The sequence below is a fragment of the Stegastes partitus genome, unplaced genomic scaffold (genome assembly GCF_000690725.1).
Source record: "Stegastes partitus isolate 25-593 unplaced genomic scaffold, Stegastes_partitus-1.0.2 Scaffold1373, whole genome shotgun sequence".
NCBI classification, from domain to species: domain Eukaryota; kingdom Metazoa; phylum Chordata; class Actinopteri; family Pomacentridae; genus Stegastes; species Stegastes partitus.
The window spans coordinates 74,384-91,946 of NW_007579104.1; the positions used below are offsets into that span (position 1 = coordinate 74,384).

The 17,563-nt window shown below is 41.6% G+C and overlaps 2 protein-coding genes across 2 annotated transcripts in view; both read right to left on the reverse strand.

Annotated features, from left to right (window-relative positions):
* ccm2l (CCM2 like scaffold protein) overlaps nucleotides 1–4,387 on the reverse strand; it is a 20,432-nt gene extending 16,045 nt beyond the window's left edge. The window contains exon 1 of the mRNA XM_008299038.1: nucleotides 4,311–4,387. Coding sequence (XP_008297260.1) covers nucleotides 4,311–4,340 — 30 coding nt within the window. The 5' untranslated portion in view covers nucleotides 4,341–4,387. The remainder of the gene's footprint in view (nucleotides 1–4,310) is intronic.
* Nucleotides 4,388–11,363: 6,976 nt separating this feature from the next.
* Nucleotides 11,364–17,563, reverse strand: part of LOC103370115 (XK-related protein 7) — a 95,287-nt gene continuing 89,087 nt past the window's right edge. Inside the window, exons 3-4 of the mRNA XM_008299036.1 lie at nucleotides 14,942–15,161; nucleotides 11,364–12,159 (exon numbers count right to left, since the gene is read on the reverse strand). Of these exons, the coding sequence (XP_008297258.1) occupies nucleotides 11,364–12,159; nucleotides 14,942–15,161 (1,016 nt within the window). The remainder of the gene's footprint in view (nucleotides 12,160–14,941; nucleotides 15,162–17,563) is intronic.

The following is a 17,563-nucleotide window of genomic DNA, read 5'->3' on the forward strand; positions in this document are numbered from 1 at the left end:
GGCATTATTGATTATTGATTATGAACATTGACATTGATCCCATACTTTTTCAATCTCTCCATGACTGTGTAACTCCTGGTTTCAGTCTTCTATCGGTAGTTTTAAATACACCTGAGCTGTTGTTGGCCCCGCCCCCTTCAGGAAGAAGACTCTCTGATTGGCAGCCCAGAGCCACGCTGACTTTCTATCACTTCTAAGTGCGAGCAGTTATTCTACAAACAAACATCTCTGAATCCTCCGTTTCTTTTTAACTCCTGTGTTTGGTGAGTTTGTCCGACGACGTTGCGGTTTTAAAACCAGTAGCTCAGCGCTAATGGTAACGTTAGCCACCCGCTAACATTAAAGATTTTCCTATTGTTGTGGGGACATAAGCATCAATCAGTTTTCCACTGACGCTGGAAGTGCATGGAGGCTCTTGTGTTTACTCCTGCAGCCAACAGCAGGACACATTCTGAGTCACTGTGGACCAGTTTGGAGATGTTTTCAGTGATCTTACACACATTTTCAAGTCATTTTCTGCAAGTCTGACTGCATTCAGGCTCCTGTGTTCACACATGAAGCTGGTGTCGAGTCGTTTTGAACCGATTTGGAGTCATTTTAGACAAGTTTTGATTATTTTCGACAGATTTTGAGTTATTTTGATTCCGTTTTGAGTTATTTTACCGCTTTTGGGCAAGACTTGACTTATTTTAGAGTGATGTTCAAGACATTTTATGGAACTTTGAGTGCATGAAGACTCTCGTGTTCACACTTTGAAGTTAGTTTGAAGTCATTTTGGACCATTTGGACAAGTTTTTATTATTTTGGACACATTTGAGTAACTCTGAACCTGTTTTAATCAATTTTGGACTTGTTTTGAGTCATTATGGACAATTTTAAAGTAATTTTGGACAAGACTTTTGGTGAGTTTTGCTCGTGGCTCTGATGTTTTTGAGTTTTTAGGTCAATCAGGACAATCTTTGGACATTTTATAACTCACGGTGGACATGGTTTGAGTCATTTTGGGTTATTTTAGACTAATTTTAAAGTCATTTTTGTGCAAGTTTGAGTCACTCATGTTCATACTTGAAGCTAGTTTCGGGTCATTTTAGACAAACATCAATTATTTTCAACAGGTTTTGAGGCATTGTTTAACTCATTTTGGACATGATTTGTCATTTTAGACATATTTTGAATCCATTTCCTGTCCAGCTGGATGGACCAATAGTTGATCAGTTATACAAAGCTGGTTGACGATTGGTTCCTCAGCTCCTATTTAAACCTGCTTAATCCCAACTTTTATTTCATATCTACAAGTTTTAGCACAATAAACACGGATTCTCACCTTAGCAGCCACCANGATATTTTACAACGCTGACGGTGAAGCAGAAGGATGCATGAACAGGAATAAATAAAAAAAACAAAACTTGTGAAATGACAAGAAAAAGAAGAAACAACAGCTGAACAATGAGGACGACATGAAAAGAACAAAAAGCACAAAGAAAGCTCACCGCCGTCCGTTCTCTGTTCTCTGCTCAACAAATGACAAGAAACGAGCAGAGAAAGGATTTGGACTGAAAACACACAAGAGGAAGAAGGAAACAAACAAGCAGTTTGGACCAGAAGATAAAGCGAGGAGGAGGAGGAGGAGGAGGAGGAAGACTCGCTGTTTGGTCGCTGGATCTCCGGAGACGTCGACCAAATAAACAAGAAGCCGTCAGGATGGAGGGATGCTGACGTGAGAGACGGCGAGATCAAAGCATGCCGGTTCGACGGAGAGATTTTGTTGTTGCCCTCGAGAGGAAAGACGGAGGAGAAAGAGGAGAAACTGGGCGGGAAGATTCGGGGAAGAAGGTTGGTGGAGCTCCAGCTTCGCCTTCAGCTCCGCCTCCTTCTGGAAACCCGGCGAGCGGTCCAGAGTTTGAGCTTCATGTGTCTGTTTTCCAATGAATTATTTCAGTTTTTGTGTTTTAAATTAGAATTCAGCAGCTGTTGTGCAGCGCTGAGATGAAGCTGCTGAAATAAGGATGTTCTGATTCAAATACATAAAATTAAGAAGTTTTAAAGACAGTATTTACTGCAGGTGTACGAGCAGCAAGTATGTCTGAGCAGGTCAAACTGGTCCCACAGCACCACCACCACAAACCAGTACGACATGGATGTGGTTGTTTAAATCTGCAGCACAAACAGTAAAGAAGTATTTCATGGACTGAAAAGGAAAATTAAAGTCTCACTAAGTATTTAAAGTACCTTACAAATTGCACGAGGGTTGATCAATAAATTATGAAAGTGTGTTTTAAAAAAGTACCTGATTTAAATATGGCCGCCGTCTCCTGGCGCGGCGCTGCTCCTGCAACACTTCCTGTAAGATCCGTCATGTGAACGTATCAAACCCCATCTGCAGTGAGCGCAGAATCTCCTCAGCTGGATCAAATCGGTGACTTCTCGACGGACATTAGATTTCTGGGAAAGCGGGAGGAATCCGGTGAGGAGGGCGAGTGCCTCAACAGTCCGACCCACATGCACAACTGCATGAATGTTGAGGAAGACAACCAGCATGCTCCCGGCGCTCCTGCTGGGATGCTGTGAAGCTGCTGTTTCTTCTCCTGATGGTAGCTGCCGACCCTCCACTCGTCTCCAGCGATGATCCACCCCGCCAGCGTTGGATCTTCTCTGGTTTCTCTTCTCCAGGTTGGACTCTGTGAAAGAAAATGCAAACCTACCAGCGGCCAAAAAAAGAAAATAAAATGCACAAGATCACACAGAATCATGAAGGAAGTTCCTGAAAACAAAGTCGAATAAAACGGCCGTCAGATGAAGAGTCCCAGAACTTTTTGATCAACTGTTGTGACTCAGATCAGGGCCTGGAACACACCAGTACAGATGTCCTCTGTCTCCGATTAAAACAGAAACCCATCCCTGGGAACTTTATTTAACAGAATTATTTCCAAACTGGTAGGAACATGAGAGTACCAGGTGTGATGGGCCGGTCAACGAGACATGAAACACCAAAACACCTGATCGCAGCCTTCATGTGTAGCATTAATATGAACTACAGTCAGGTAAAGCAGGACTTTATAGAACTTTTGCAGGGTTTTATTCAGTAGTATGTTAACTATTTTGGTAAAATCACACCATGAATGATTCTATAGGATCCCGATATTCAGACTTGTTGGGTTCATGGTGATGCAGATCATCTTTTCTTTTCTTCATCTGAACTGTGCAGACTAAATGATGCGTTTGTGTACCAGTGAAGTGAGGCTGTAAACTTGTAAACCAAACGTAATGAAACCAGACCATAGACGCACCACTGANTAGATCACCATGGTAACTGATGTTGCACAGCTAGATCACCACGGTAACTGATGCTACACAGCTAACCTGCTCCAAAGAAGTTTCTGTTTAGAGTTTCGGATTTAAATCATCTCTCTTTCATCGATTCTTCTCCTGATCTCTGATGGTTTTATCTGCAAACCTGTTGAGCTGTGCTTTAGCGATCACACGGAATGAAGCCGTCCAGCTGCAGCAGGATAACTGTAGATGTCACGTTGCCACGGGAACCAGACATCTATTCAGTTACTAAAGCAGAAAATGCACACATGTACTTTTATTTTTGGTCCTGATTTGCTGCCAGGTTTGGTTTTTGCAGCGAATAGAACACAGATTCCAAAATACATTCATTTTTTGGTATTTATCCCAGAGAATATTTAATCAATACCAGTAATTTCACCTTGATTTGACCATAAATAAAAGCTATCTCCACGTCTACGTCATTATGGGGCGGTGCACTTGTACAGTATTGTTTTAAAATGAATAAATCTTAGAGTTTCAGAGCTTCATGTGCAGCTGAGTCACCGAATGGAAAAATAAATATAATCACTGACAGCATCAACAGTTTTCCACCAACGTTCCTCTCTTGCATCATTTGCAGAAATAATGCTTCTTGCCATTATAAATTTTTAGATTTTCTTCGTAGCTCTCCATTTTAATAACTTGTTCCTTATCGCTGAGGTCAGCGATTTGTCCATTTTAAGCAGAAAATGAGTGAAATGACACGTCAGACCTGAACCTTTATGGGAGTGAATACCGGGTCTGAAGCAGAACTTAGCAGAAGAAGAACATTATCTCTGATTTATATCCAGCTAACACAAATAAAGCCTGAACTTGGGCTGCAGTGGAGCAGAACATGTCAAGGCCCAGTTAGAGTGAAACCAAAACTACATTTCCTGCTAATTTTTATCATCATCAACACGTTTCCTTCCTGAAAATATTACATTTCTGGTCGGATGATGACTGAGGTGAGAACATGAGATGTAGAACAGAAGCTTTACCTTCTTGGATTTCTTCGGCTCATAGTCCATCTTGGTTCCTCTGTTCTGGTCCCGTGGTGGTTCTGTTGGGTTCTGGTCCCGGTCAGGCTCCTCCTGGATCTAATTTCTGTTTCAGTCTGTCCTCTGTTGCCTCTGCGTCCGACTCTCGGTTGATTTTTCCATCGTCCCGTCTGACTCGCTCGGGTTATTTTAGCTCCGATCTCGGCTGCTGCTTCATTCTTGTTCTGTTTCTGCGCTGATTGTTCTTCTGAGACCACACACACACACACACACACACACACACACACACACACACACACACACACACACACACACAGGAAGCGGAGGAAGCCCACTTCCTGTCCGAGAGGAAACTCCACCAGGGCCTGATAACATCCTGATAACATGCAGTCAGCACATTGCAGCTCACTGCAGTCTGTTGGCAATAAAATCTAAATTTGCTAAAATGCGTCGATTGTTAGTTTCGTTCGTCCACGACTTCGCTGCTCGATGTTTTAGCGACTTTCAGCCGCTCTCTCTGCAACTAAAACAAATAGATTTATCTGTTAAATGAGCCTTATTGTCATTCTGCAGGTTGCATTTGTGGTTAGTGAAGTAAAAACGAGCGCTGATCAAAACGTTTCAACGCTGGACTTGATGACGTAAAGTCGTGAACAAAAGTTTCCATCCACTGGTAAAGACCAGTCTTGGGTTTCCAGTGACTCCTAAAACTCTTTGAGTCTTTGTCACTAAAAACATTCACATACTTTGGTTCTTGTCTAGATTTCTATTTCAATTCTAATATAATTTGGTTAAAAGTCATTTTCACCTCAACTACTTACTTCTGGTTCCGTCCACCAGCTTCTGGTCCATCTCTGACTCCTCTGGACAGAATCGCTGCAGTACAACTAAACGTGTCGTCTTTCTGACTTGTTCCTTCATCAGTCCACAGGTTCTGGATGGTTCCAGTCAGGACTTTGGGGAGACCAGTCTAGAACCTTCATTCCAGCCTGATGGAACCATTTCTTCACCACTTTGATGTGTGTTTGGGCTCATTGTNGTCAGATTATCGAGTCACGACTGTATATATATGAACCAGAGTGTTGTATTTGTACTTTAGACGGTATTTGAAAAAAAATCTCAAACGCAGCCCCAAACAGTGAAAAATGTTCGTTTGTCACAATATCCTGAATAATTTCCGACCCTCACGGCATCAAAGAAGACACGGACACATCCGGGGTTTTATTTTGACGGCTGGTCAGCCATGTTTACTACAGTATTGTTCCCATCTACAGTTATCAGCACAGCTTTGTTGAGTTCTTTTTTCTTTTTTTTTTTTAACATCGTCATAGATATTTTCACCACTGGTTGTATTTTTCTGCTTCGGTCACTCAGAGGATGTTTAAGCAGCATTATCAAAAAAACTTAGAGCACACCCTTACATACATACTGTACATACGATACATACATACGAACCAAAGCACACGTACTCATACACGCACGTCCTAGAATAGCGTCACTCTGGTATATACAGATATATAGAATGAGTAAAAAAAAATCTATTTTCAGTTTTTACATCTTAATATAAGAGTCATACCAAAGACATGGCCACCGAGTGAGTAAACAATAGATAAATAGATATAAAACAAATACAAAAATAAATAAACATAAATACTTGCATTAATTAATAAAAGATGATTTGAGTTTTTTTTTTTTCTTAAACTCACTGTTTACTGTTAAACATGTTTTTGTTCAAGTCGATATATAATCAGCGCACCACTACTAACTGTTATTTTACCTCGACAACAACGGACTGGTTCATCACCCAATCAGAGCAAGCGAAACCTCGCCCCTCCCCTCCCCCGCCCCGGCCCACCCGATTGGGCGGTTTTGACGTACGCATCATCTGTACATTAGCCCATCATGTTGGACGTGACATGATCGCGTGTGAGTCATTGTTTTCAGCACCATTAACATCGCCGCGACTGGACCGACATCCACGAGTTCGGGTAGGACACAACACCGTCCGGACAGCAAGACCGTATTTTACCAAGTTATTAGCAGTAGACGTGTTTTTTAAAAATTATTTGCATTCCTGAATTATCCGCACCACCAACGACCATCAAAGCAGGACAAACATCCACCAACCTTGTTAGCATCGGAGCACTTTCGTACTTGTTTTTAAAAGTTGCATACTAGATGGTTACCTCGCATCGCCTACGATCCCTAAAGGCGCCGGCTGTCCGACATTCTCAGGAATCAGGCAAAACATCTGCAAGATGCAAACGGACGCATCGGTGAGTGAAATACAGGCAGCAGCAGACTCGACAGACGACAGCAGCAGCAGCGCAAAGACCTGAAGACAAACTCACGGAATGTGTCCAAAATCATGACCTGCATTTATGTGACGTCCAAGTTTTTCTCGATTGACAGCAGTGAAAACTCTGATTCAGAGCAAGTCAACACTCCCGTCCCAGCTGTCTTGAAATTTACACAAGAGTTCATCGACTGTGTTTACATCCTCGTTATAAATTAGCAGGTTATTCATACCCACATGTACGTGATATGTACTAGTGTCTGGTGACTGATTACACCTGTGATGTTCAGAATTTAATCAACAATTCCTAACGTTAGCGTAGCTTTAATTTGACGGTGGTTGTTGAGGCCCCTTTGGCTTATAGTGAGGCTAGCAGGAACAGAGGATAACAGCGAGTTTTCAGAGATGTCGGGCTGAAAGTGGTGAATGGTAAATAGTCCACACGTAAATTGCATCCTTTTACCGGCTGTGTTGAACCTTTTATGAAACCATGGAACCAACGATATGATCACCAGATTCGTTACCGATGGGAGTGGTCATAATGTTGCACGAACTAGGCAGCTGCAGGAAATACTGTTGATTTCTAAACAGTCTGAGGTTCACAACAGCACAGTAGCAGTACACTGGAAAAGGCCATGAGCCACTTTATGAAGAAATCCAGGTAGTTTATGTTTCTGTTTTGTCACAAGGCTGAAGCTGGTCAGCAACGGTTAGAAACCTGGTACTCAAGCCAGCATGATCAGGTTGTCTTGAAACTGAGATAGGGGTTTGTCCTAGCTTCTGAAATCAGAATATGGTGTTTTGATGTACTAACAGAAAAACAGGATACTTCCATAACATGATCATAACCAGGTCCATGTAAACACAGTCAACGATCCTTCACGCCTCGCTCTAGCGCCAACTTGACCTCAAATATTTGAGCGATGCAAAGTAATTGTAAGTTCTAGAAGGTGGTATTCAGGCATAAACAGGGTTCTCCGTGGATCTTCTAGCAGCGGAAACAGGAGCTTTTCAGCTCGAGGACGCGGAGTTTCCAGAGAACGTAAAGGTCGTTGGAGCACACTGCCTGATTCACAGCCTCTTATTGTTCAAACAGACGTACGTTTTGACAGAACTTTGACTCTGATGAAGACAAAGTAGTGCTGAAAGTCTCTTTGAACGATGAAAGGCTGTGAAGCAAGCAGTGTGCTCCAGCCCTGTTGTCACTCAGGTGGTATTATGCCCTGATTAGCCTCCGAGTGGATGGGTAGAGCCAAAGTTTGCTTGGCTACGATTGCATTGTTAAAAAGTAAGCATCTAAGCTGCTCTTCTGATTTTCTGTACCAGTTGGCCTGAAGTACGCAACAGAGCAGAAACTGTTCCAATGCAAGTCCCCTCAACACCTCAGAGTAAACGCCAGCATCATCAGCATAGAAATGATCATTAACAACGCATCCGATACGACAGCTACAAACAGGCCGTCAGATCAGCTGAGCATTCATGAACTGAACATTTTTAAACAAGTTCATAGCTGTTTAATTTAGGTAGTAATTACATTATAATGGTCTCATATGTTGGCTTGTGTGCTCGTGTCATTAGCACTGGTCTCTGCTAAATGCGTTTCGAGCTGCAACATCAAGATGTTCCCTTTCCTTCTACTGAGATTAACAAACCAGTTAAACTGCTGTCATAAACTTAGTCTTTATCTTTGCTCAGTATCCCGAAGGCATTGTTCAAAGTGTTTTTAAGACGTGTCTGAGTCTCACAACTCAGCGTTTTTTTTAGAGCGACGCTATACACCTTTTGCCATCTTTATATGAATTCACAACCTTGGCTTCGGTGTTTTTGGACGGACATAAAGAACTCCTTCTTTGTAACAGCCTTAAACGCACAGACGAACCCTAAAGCTTTTAAAGAAAACCGGCTTTGAAAAGAACTTCAAAGAGAGGCTGCTGAAGAGAAATCTGTTGTGCTATATGAGAGCGGACAGAAGCTAGCTTTGATGCTAGCGGTGTTTTTCTTTCTTTTTTTTTTTAAACTGTTCTTCCTTCAGACGGTGTTTGCTGACCGCGCTTGACTTCTTAAGCACCGAGCGGCTTTTAATTGATAGTAGCACTCGTTGGCACCTGGGAGCTGCTGCGTTTAAACTCCGACCTCTGAAGCTGTTTACTGATCAGCTCTGCTCACGTTGCTCGTCGTTGCTGCAGGGCATCGCGTCGGCAGTTTAAAGGTGCAAAGAGGATTTTTCATCAGCTCCTACCACTTTTGCTTCTCTGTTTAATTCAGTCTAGCTACGGCATCAGCTATTATTATAAGTTCAAATCTGGCAGAATATTTTGTACATTAAAAGGCCTACATGTGGCCACTTTTGATTTATTTTTGGACACTTTTTTTTGGCAAGAGCGGTGGAGAAAAATGTCGAAAATGCATGTGGTACACAAAACCACTTTTCAGGAAGTTCAAACCCTACGTCATTCACGTCCTACTTGTAACAGCTGTTGGTGCTTTGCATCTTTAACTTTTTTTTTTTTTATTTATCAATTTGCTTTGAGCAAACAAGGCGCAGCTATTAAATAATGAGACTAATGCTGTAATTCAGTTTCAATGAAGAAAACTTCAATATATTCACCTCCTGCAGCTACACTCGCTCTAGTCTTCCAGTAAGTCTTGTTTAATTAGTTCCCTCCAAAGATCCATCTGTGATTTTTCTTTCTTTAACACTTGACATTGCACCATTATATATGCATCCCATTTATGTTATGTACGAGTACACACAGGCCACTGGTTAGGTAGTAGATTGTTGATATTCTTTCAGAATTTAGAATTCAGTTGTACAGTATTGTTTGTATACTTTTATACCCAAATTCCACAATTCTCAAGATTCAAGGCTTTTATTTGTCACAAACAGTTGTGACACTGGTGTTGGCTGCTGTGAATCCTACACTTTCACTACATATCTTATTGTGTATTTGTTGTGTGTGTGTTCTTGTGTTAGCACCTGAGGTCGTGAGAAACGACATTTTATGTCTGGAAATAACAAACAAACCTGAATCTCTTGATTTCATTCTTCACTTTTGGAGCAGACATGAAATAGCTTCCTTTGAGGTTTTCAAGTACTGCGATGCGTTTCTCAGCCAAAAACTGCTTCATTAGGAAGTCTCAGCTGTCCCAATGAAAGGTGAAGCCATTTTCTCACAGCTGTATGTTCTTCCTCCTGAACCTTTCTTGCAAAGCTTCTGGAACCTGTTTGTAATACTTGTAAGGAACTGAAGTGTAAGTGTTCTTCATTAAAACTGGATTAGCATTAGTCTCTCTTTTTAGTATTCACAAATAAATTTCAGCAGACCTTTCCTAAAATCTCCAACTGATAAACATTTCTCCACAGCTACCGTTCTCCAAAAAAACAAACCCTGGAAAATGTTTTCGTAGCTTAATGAGGCTGCTCATGACGCCCTTCACGCCCTACATGTTATGAATTCCAAAAAAAGTGGACAACTTTGGACGACATTTAGACTCTTGCGAGTAAATGAAGCTTCTTCACTCAAAAGTCATTCATCAACTAACTACAGCTTATTATAACAGCTTATATCTGACATCTGTACATCACAGGCCTATTTGTGGTGACTTACAGCATGCCATATGGTGGTAGCCATTGCAGAAGTTGCTCACCTTACATCCTCGTCCTGACTGATTTTTTATTTTTTTTATTTTTCCCCAAACAAGTCCTTCCTCAGGTTGGCGGTAACAGTGAGACTTTTACAATGGCTGCTTTTGTAGCACATATGGATGGGTGACTGGTATCTCAGGCCTTAATTTCATAAACCAATTGGACCTACACTGACATGTGAGCCTGCATTGGATGGATCCTCTTGGTCTCGTGAGACTGGAGCCCAGTGGGCAAGACTACATTTCTCTGTGACACCACTGACAGAATGCTTAGAGGATGGTCACCAAATGGTTGTGAGGGACATGCAACCTTTTGGAAGCTTAAAAAACAACAACAAAATAATTAGCATCTGTTACTTGTACGTATATTCTTTGAAAGTCACTATTTCTCACAATATGACAAATGCCGAGTAAATTCTCACTTTGGAAGTTCAAAAAAATGATCTGGGTGTCTTGGCTAAACCTGGGTTGAATTCGGTTGCAAAGTAAGCTGTCTGTATTATAACACACGTATAGGCATCTTTTGACTGACAAATCTCTTGAGCATTTGGTTAATGAGGCCCCATTTTATGTTAGTGTCTAGCTTTGCTACCAAACCAAAACGATTGCATGTCCCATGCATACTCTAGCCACCAGTTTCTTAATCGGCAAGTCTCTGTTGTGTCTCTGGGGTCCGAGGCTCAAGTTCATGCAGCAGGCTGTTTCTCAAAGATCTCAAACTCCACAACTTAATTTCTCTCAAATCCTTTTACTTCTTGTACTGACCGTGCAGGATGAAACAAGATCCAGCACTCCTTGGTCCCAGGATGAGAGATTAGTTTGCTCACCTCCAAGCTTTTACAAAAGAAAAAGAAGATTATCCCAGTTCTGTATTACTCCGTTAGCTTCCCACGGCTCATTCATGCTACTTACTCCCGGACTGCTTTGGTCCCAGATTGCGCTTCACATTTTACAATCAAGTTTTGACAACGTCTTTTCTTTAAAAGAGTTGCCCGACACTCGGTGTCTTCTTTTCATGCTTCTCCTGGCGAAGGTAGTCCTGGGATGAGAACTGATCTCCGGCTGAGCCTTGGTCCCAGACTGCACTTTTAAAGTTAAGAGCCCCTGTTGGCTTAAACAGTTGTCTCATATTCTAACACCTCTTTGCTGCCCATCATGCTACTCCTGTACTGTATCCTGGGACTGACGGCTGATGTGGTCTCCAGAAGCAGGATGGTCTTGCGGAGGCGCCGATCGATAAAGTGTGCATCCCAGGCCGGGTATCTCTTTCTCGGGAGGTCAATCCGGATCACAGGGCCCTCCTGTGCACGAGATGAGGAGGAGGTCCTGTGCAGGAGTGCAGGAGAGGAGGACGGGGAGGGACGGACCTGGAAGACGGGCAGGCAACTGTCCCTGTCTCGCTCCCCGGGAACCGGCTCCCCCGTGTCTTTAGTCCTGGGCAGAGTCCTCGGAGGACTGGTAATGACCATGTCCGTTTGGGACCCTTGGGATGGAGTAAGGCAAGCGTCAATCACTCCCGCCACCCCTCCTGAACCCACCACGCCCTCGTCCACGCATCCGCCCCACTGCGAACCGAGGACGGGCCCGTCGGGGTGGAGCCAGCAGTAGTACACCAGCATGAAGAAGGTTCCCAGGGCAAAGCTGCAGGCCACCAGGCACACCACCACCAGGGCGTAGGAGTCGGAGGTGTGCGGTCCGCGGTAGGTGTACCAGGCGGCGGTCAGCGCCACGTTCTCGGCCAGCGTCACAGAGTAGTAGACGGTCATGCGGAAGCGGCTAGGGCCCTCCTTGACGTTGAACCAGCAGAAGATGTAGATGATACCCACCACCATGTTGTAGATGATCTCCTCCCACTTGGACATGCAGAAGTCGGTCTCGCCTTGGATAATCCAGAAGGTCATGACACACCTGAAAGACAGAAAAACAACACAGATCGTAACAGCAGAACCACTCCTGTTGACAGCTGATGGTACAAATTTAGCAACTTACACAACTTTAAAGATCAAGTTTCTATTGAGAAGGGTTTTTTTTTTTTTTTTTAAACACTGCCAATACTACTTCCAAAATCAATGCTATTACTACAGCTAAAAACCTTCCACTTCATACCACGTTTCAATACAATGAGAACAACATTGTTATTGCACAGTTGGCTCAGGAGTAAGTAGGAAGTAAAAATTGTTATTTGTTCAGCCCAGAGCTTTACCGGCTTGGCTTTTATATTCCACTATATATGAAGATTTGTGTTGCAAATAATACAAGTGGCTTCATGCTGCATTTTTGCATCGGCCACATTGTTGGTCGATCTTCAGAGTTCTCAAAACGAAGAACATTTTTGATTGTGAAACCGTCCAGTACCACTTAACTTTACTTCTCTTGTAGTTCATGCTTCCAAGGGGCTAAACTTTATACCTCTACTGTACCTTTAACCTTCCCTTTGGCACCACAGAAAGCTATAATTTCAACTTCTACTTCTAAAACCGTCAAATTCAGATGTAAAAATTGTCAAAATGTTAATGGGGTAGAAAGTGATGGATTACAATCTATTGGCTTAATAAAGTCCCTGTATTAGCTGTCAATAACAGCATGCTAAACCCCACACATCAAGCTGATTTGCAAGTTCCTGTAGCTTGACGATACAAGTAAGCAATCTGCCAGAAATATCTGAATTAACTGCTTTTTTGACCACTTTGGGGCAGCAGAAACAATTAGTGAACACCACAGTGACAGCAAGCTCATACGACCAACTTGTTAGCACATAATTAGTTGCTTTTAGCTCTTAAAAAAACACTTTTTCGATATGACATGTTAAGTTCACTCTGTTATAGGTCGCTTTTTAGTCTTTACCAACTTCTGAGGGACACAACTAGCTCTTCAGCTGTATACACCAGCTGGTTGCAAACTTTGAATGTCTGCTGTTTGGCACTGAGCAGGATGTGTATAGAGGATTTTTAGAGCTTTGTCACTCAAAACAGCTGTCGAAAATCTGTGCCGTGGCCAAAAAGCTCGGGAGTGCTGAACAGCGAGCCTGGAACAGTAAAAGTTGTGGACCCGACAGCTAGATAATGAGCTGAAACCGACGGTAAAGCCCTGCAAAGCCGATAGGAGCTGCAGACTCAGGAGATAATTCACCACGGGCGACTCTTTTCACAATATGACATTGTTTTCACACAAAAAAATCAATTACAGCAGCTTTGAGTACCGGAAAGCACACGTGGATGCAAAGATAAAGAGACAATACAAGACATGTTCCATAAATCTCTCAGTTTGTAGCGCAGTGTCTTTTAAAACACCTCCACCAACACAATGACATAATTAGTTATGTAATTCCATCCATTCTATTTAGAGTTTTTTTAAATGAACAGTGTGGGTATGAAAGGAAACTCCGTGTAAAAACATTCAAAACACAGCAAACGCACGCAGAATTAAGCAAATCCACATTACGACACTTGGCACCAGATATGAGACATTAATACTGAATTTCTGTTCACGGAAAGCCGCATTCCTTCAGCACCAATTTGCTAAACCTATAAATAATCACAACGAGTGTGGATGGGAATTTATAAATTAGCCACTTCTAAATGTCTCTCCTTGGGGGAGGGAAGGAACCTGTAAAGTGCAGAGGAAGCCGTTTGTTGTGATTTAATTAGCAAAAATGAGCTGATTAAAAGGTCCATGGTATGAGAGGACGTAGTTGAGTTTACATAAGAAAGCTGTTTACTGTGCAGAGAAATGCCACATTCAGCTGGATTAGTTCTTGTGCACCTGCTGCTAACATACAAGGTGACTAACACAGAATTAATTAAGTGCTGATTACTAGATGAGACATAACCATTTAAAAACATGCCACAAGGGTCAAATGCTCAGTTTTAGGGCCATGTACAAAATACCTCAATCAACTACATCATTAATAATAGTCAGTGTTATTTTCTCATACGTATATTTTTATTTTTATATTTATATTCATATTTTTGTGTGTTCACAGTATCATTTATTTTCTTTTTTTTTTTAGATTGTCTTTACTTACTTGGGAAAAAAAGATAAAATTGTACATGTAGAAATTTTTGTATTGAACTTTTTGTATTGTATTCCTTTTTTCCTGCTTACTTTTTTGTATAATTACTTATTTTGTACGCTTGCTACTGTGACAAAGCAATTTCTTTTGTGGATTATTAAAGTTTTTGTACGTCTAAGTCTAATGATTTGTGTACATTTTCCTGATTCTACTTACATTACAAATATCAGGAGTTTTACTTGTAATGGAGTATTTTTTTGAACAGTGTAGTATTTGTATGTTAAAGTGTTAAAGAGTTAAAGTTAGATTTAGGGAAAAAATGCATGTTTTTAGAGAGTATTTACATCCTAAATTAGCAAAAAGATGTTGATTTTGGAGTGCTCTTGTGTACAGATTGAGAGTCGTAATCAATGAGATAAACAATCATATCGTCTGCATAAAGGCAGACTTGTGCAGGTGGTGTTTTACATCCGTTATCAATCACGTTTTAGTGCCTCGACGTTGTTATTTATTACTGTGGTTGCAGCTCTGTGTTTCTAAACTAATTAACCAGGCGAAGTCATGTAGCTTTCACGGACGCTGGAGATGAGACACCACGAAACATGAACAGGAGATTAATGTCTCCTCTGTGGCAGTAAAACATGGACTAATGGATGTATGTGACCCTTCAGGACCAACCAGTGGCTGACGATGAAAATGCCAAAGTAGAGCTGGAAGACGGAGGCGAACAGGGCGAAGGCCACGGTCCTTGCCCCGATGGTGAAGAAGTGCCACAGCATCTGGGCGATCACGGCCTTGTAGGACATGGGCAGCTTGTCGTCGCGGGAGTCTCGGAGGACCTTCTGGTAGGAGGCGATCATCCAGGCCAGCGAGACCAGGGAGGCCGAGGCCGAGAGACCTGGAGAGAACACAAGAAGGGAAAGAAAATAAGACAGGACACAAATACAAGTGTCAAAAAACACAAGAGTAGAGCCTCGTCATAGCAAACACACTGACATTTCAAACGCCAACACACTGAGTTTCTGTCACATTAACTGTGATACGTCCATAAGATCATTGTGCACAAACGTCCCCCAACTGTCGAGTTTGACTGATGAGCTCATAACCAACACCGGTGATATTATAAGAAGGAACTCTAAAGTTCTCCCCCACAAAGAGTTGCAGGTATGTCAGTATTGGCATATTGTATATGGTGGCAATAAAGCAGAATAATTTGCAACATGGAAATACCAAAAAAGGGCAAAAGCATCACAGCTTGATATAATGCTGATAACCACCATGACTGCAGATCAGAGTCAATCTGCTGATGACGACTGCAAGATGTGGTTCAGAGCTCTGAAAAGAAGCTAGTGAGTTGGCTTTTTCTCAAGTATTAAGTAATGTTTAGCCTATGAAAATACTTGCATAACGTAATACATTTATCCCGTAGGTAGTGAGAAGATGCAGTCTTCATATATATATATATATAGCCCTTTTTTTTTTTTTTTTTACGTTGAACGACAATGTACGTTCCTGTTTTTGACTTCCATTCACCTGTTCACACTCTTTCACCAACACAGGACTGCATGTTTTGCCCCAGAACACTTGGAGATCAGTGAAAACATTGGGATTTGTGTTCCCAACATCATACATATCATAAAATTTAATATAAAATTACCAAACTTTGCAAGTGTTTGGACTGAGGTGAAAAAAAAAAGTGGGAAAATGCAACCAGTGCAACCAACAAACGATAAGATGTGATGTCTCAGACGTAATGAGTAAATAATGAAAACATGCTAACATGCTAGCATGCTAATGTGGAACCTTTAAAGGGTTCACTAGTGGTACATGTTGAGTATTTCTACCAGCTAGTTAAAGTTAAGACACTGGTTGCCTCGCAAAATGTCACTATTATGTCTAAATGGCAAAATAAGGCGTCTACTAGTTGCAACATTACTAAAAAAAAATCATTTTTTTCTAGATTAAAGCATAACTAATCAAAAATTACCATCACCTAATAGTTTCTGCACTAAGGGTCCATCAACCTTCTGGACCCAAAGCAGCTTCTGGAAAACAACGTACGATAAAATTCATCCAACCTGCAGGATGAACGGATACCCGCCACTCAATCACCTGTTTGCTTGAAATGATTGAAGTGTGCAGCAGTAGAAAATAAGCTTTTCCAGCTCTGTATATGGACTTATTTCCCATTTCAAGACTATAAAATACATATAAAACACGTTCCTGCATTTTTTTTTCTCCATCAAATCAAGAAGGACTTGTTCCACCCTTGTTTCCTAAATGTCACGTTATTCTCTTATAAAGTGTATAAAGTGTGTGGTAGCATGTACTGTTATGTTAAGAGTGCACATTTCAGTTGGTTAAACATTCCTGGCTGTAAATGACATATATGTTTTTGATAAATCTTCCAGCATGTTCAGCTGGACCCGAACCAATTTCTGCTGAAGTCAAAGGATCATTAGCCCGAACACGTAACTTTCAGTCCCGCTGCGAGCCGCCCAGAGCACAGTTTAACACATTAAACATTCATGTGCGTTAATCATGCAGTCTTGTCTCAAATTAGCCATGAATCACACTGAGAAGGCATTAAAATTTGAACTGAGGAGGAAGAGCTGCACTAACTTAGCATTTCAATGTAATTTTGATCAGTCTGGGAGAAAAAAAAAAAAAAAATCTCACATGTGGAAATTTACAGTTATGTGGCATTTATACAATATTCAGATTACCTCAGAGAGCTGCTCCTCTGCAGGAGTTTCCATTTTTGTAAAATTGGAGTTCTCTTTGCATTTTAATTCCCCTCTTAAATGTCACATTTACTAAATGGCCTTAGAATAATGCGCGCTAATTCAATTATCCTCATGCACAACCACCGCCGATATCAGAGCTGATAAAACCCGTCAGAGTTTACAAATCAGACCTAACGAGTGTCCTGCAGCAGAAATCGAGAAAACAAACCAAAGCAGCCATACAGTAAATGAACCCAAAACAAGGGGGATTATGGGTAGAAAGTGACAGATGCAGTTTGTTATGCTTGGAAAGCCAAGCAAATCCCAACATTTGGAGAACGTGGAGCCAGCAAATGTTTGGGATTTGTACTTAACAGATGACTTGAATGATTAATTGGCAACATTGACAAGTGATTCATGTGATCGATTGACTAATGGAGGGATCAGGGAACCTCAACCAGCGCTTGTGCATGATTGTAGGCTGTGAGGGAGTCTGTGGACGTGGCTGCATTTAAAACCATGAATGCACATGAACAGATGGCAGGTCACCAAAATGGACAAGAACATGTACGAG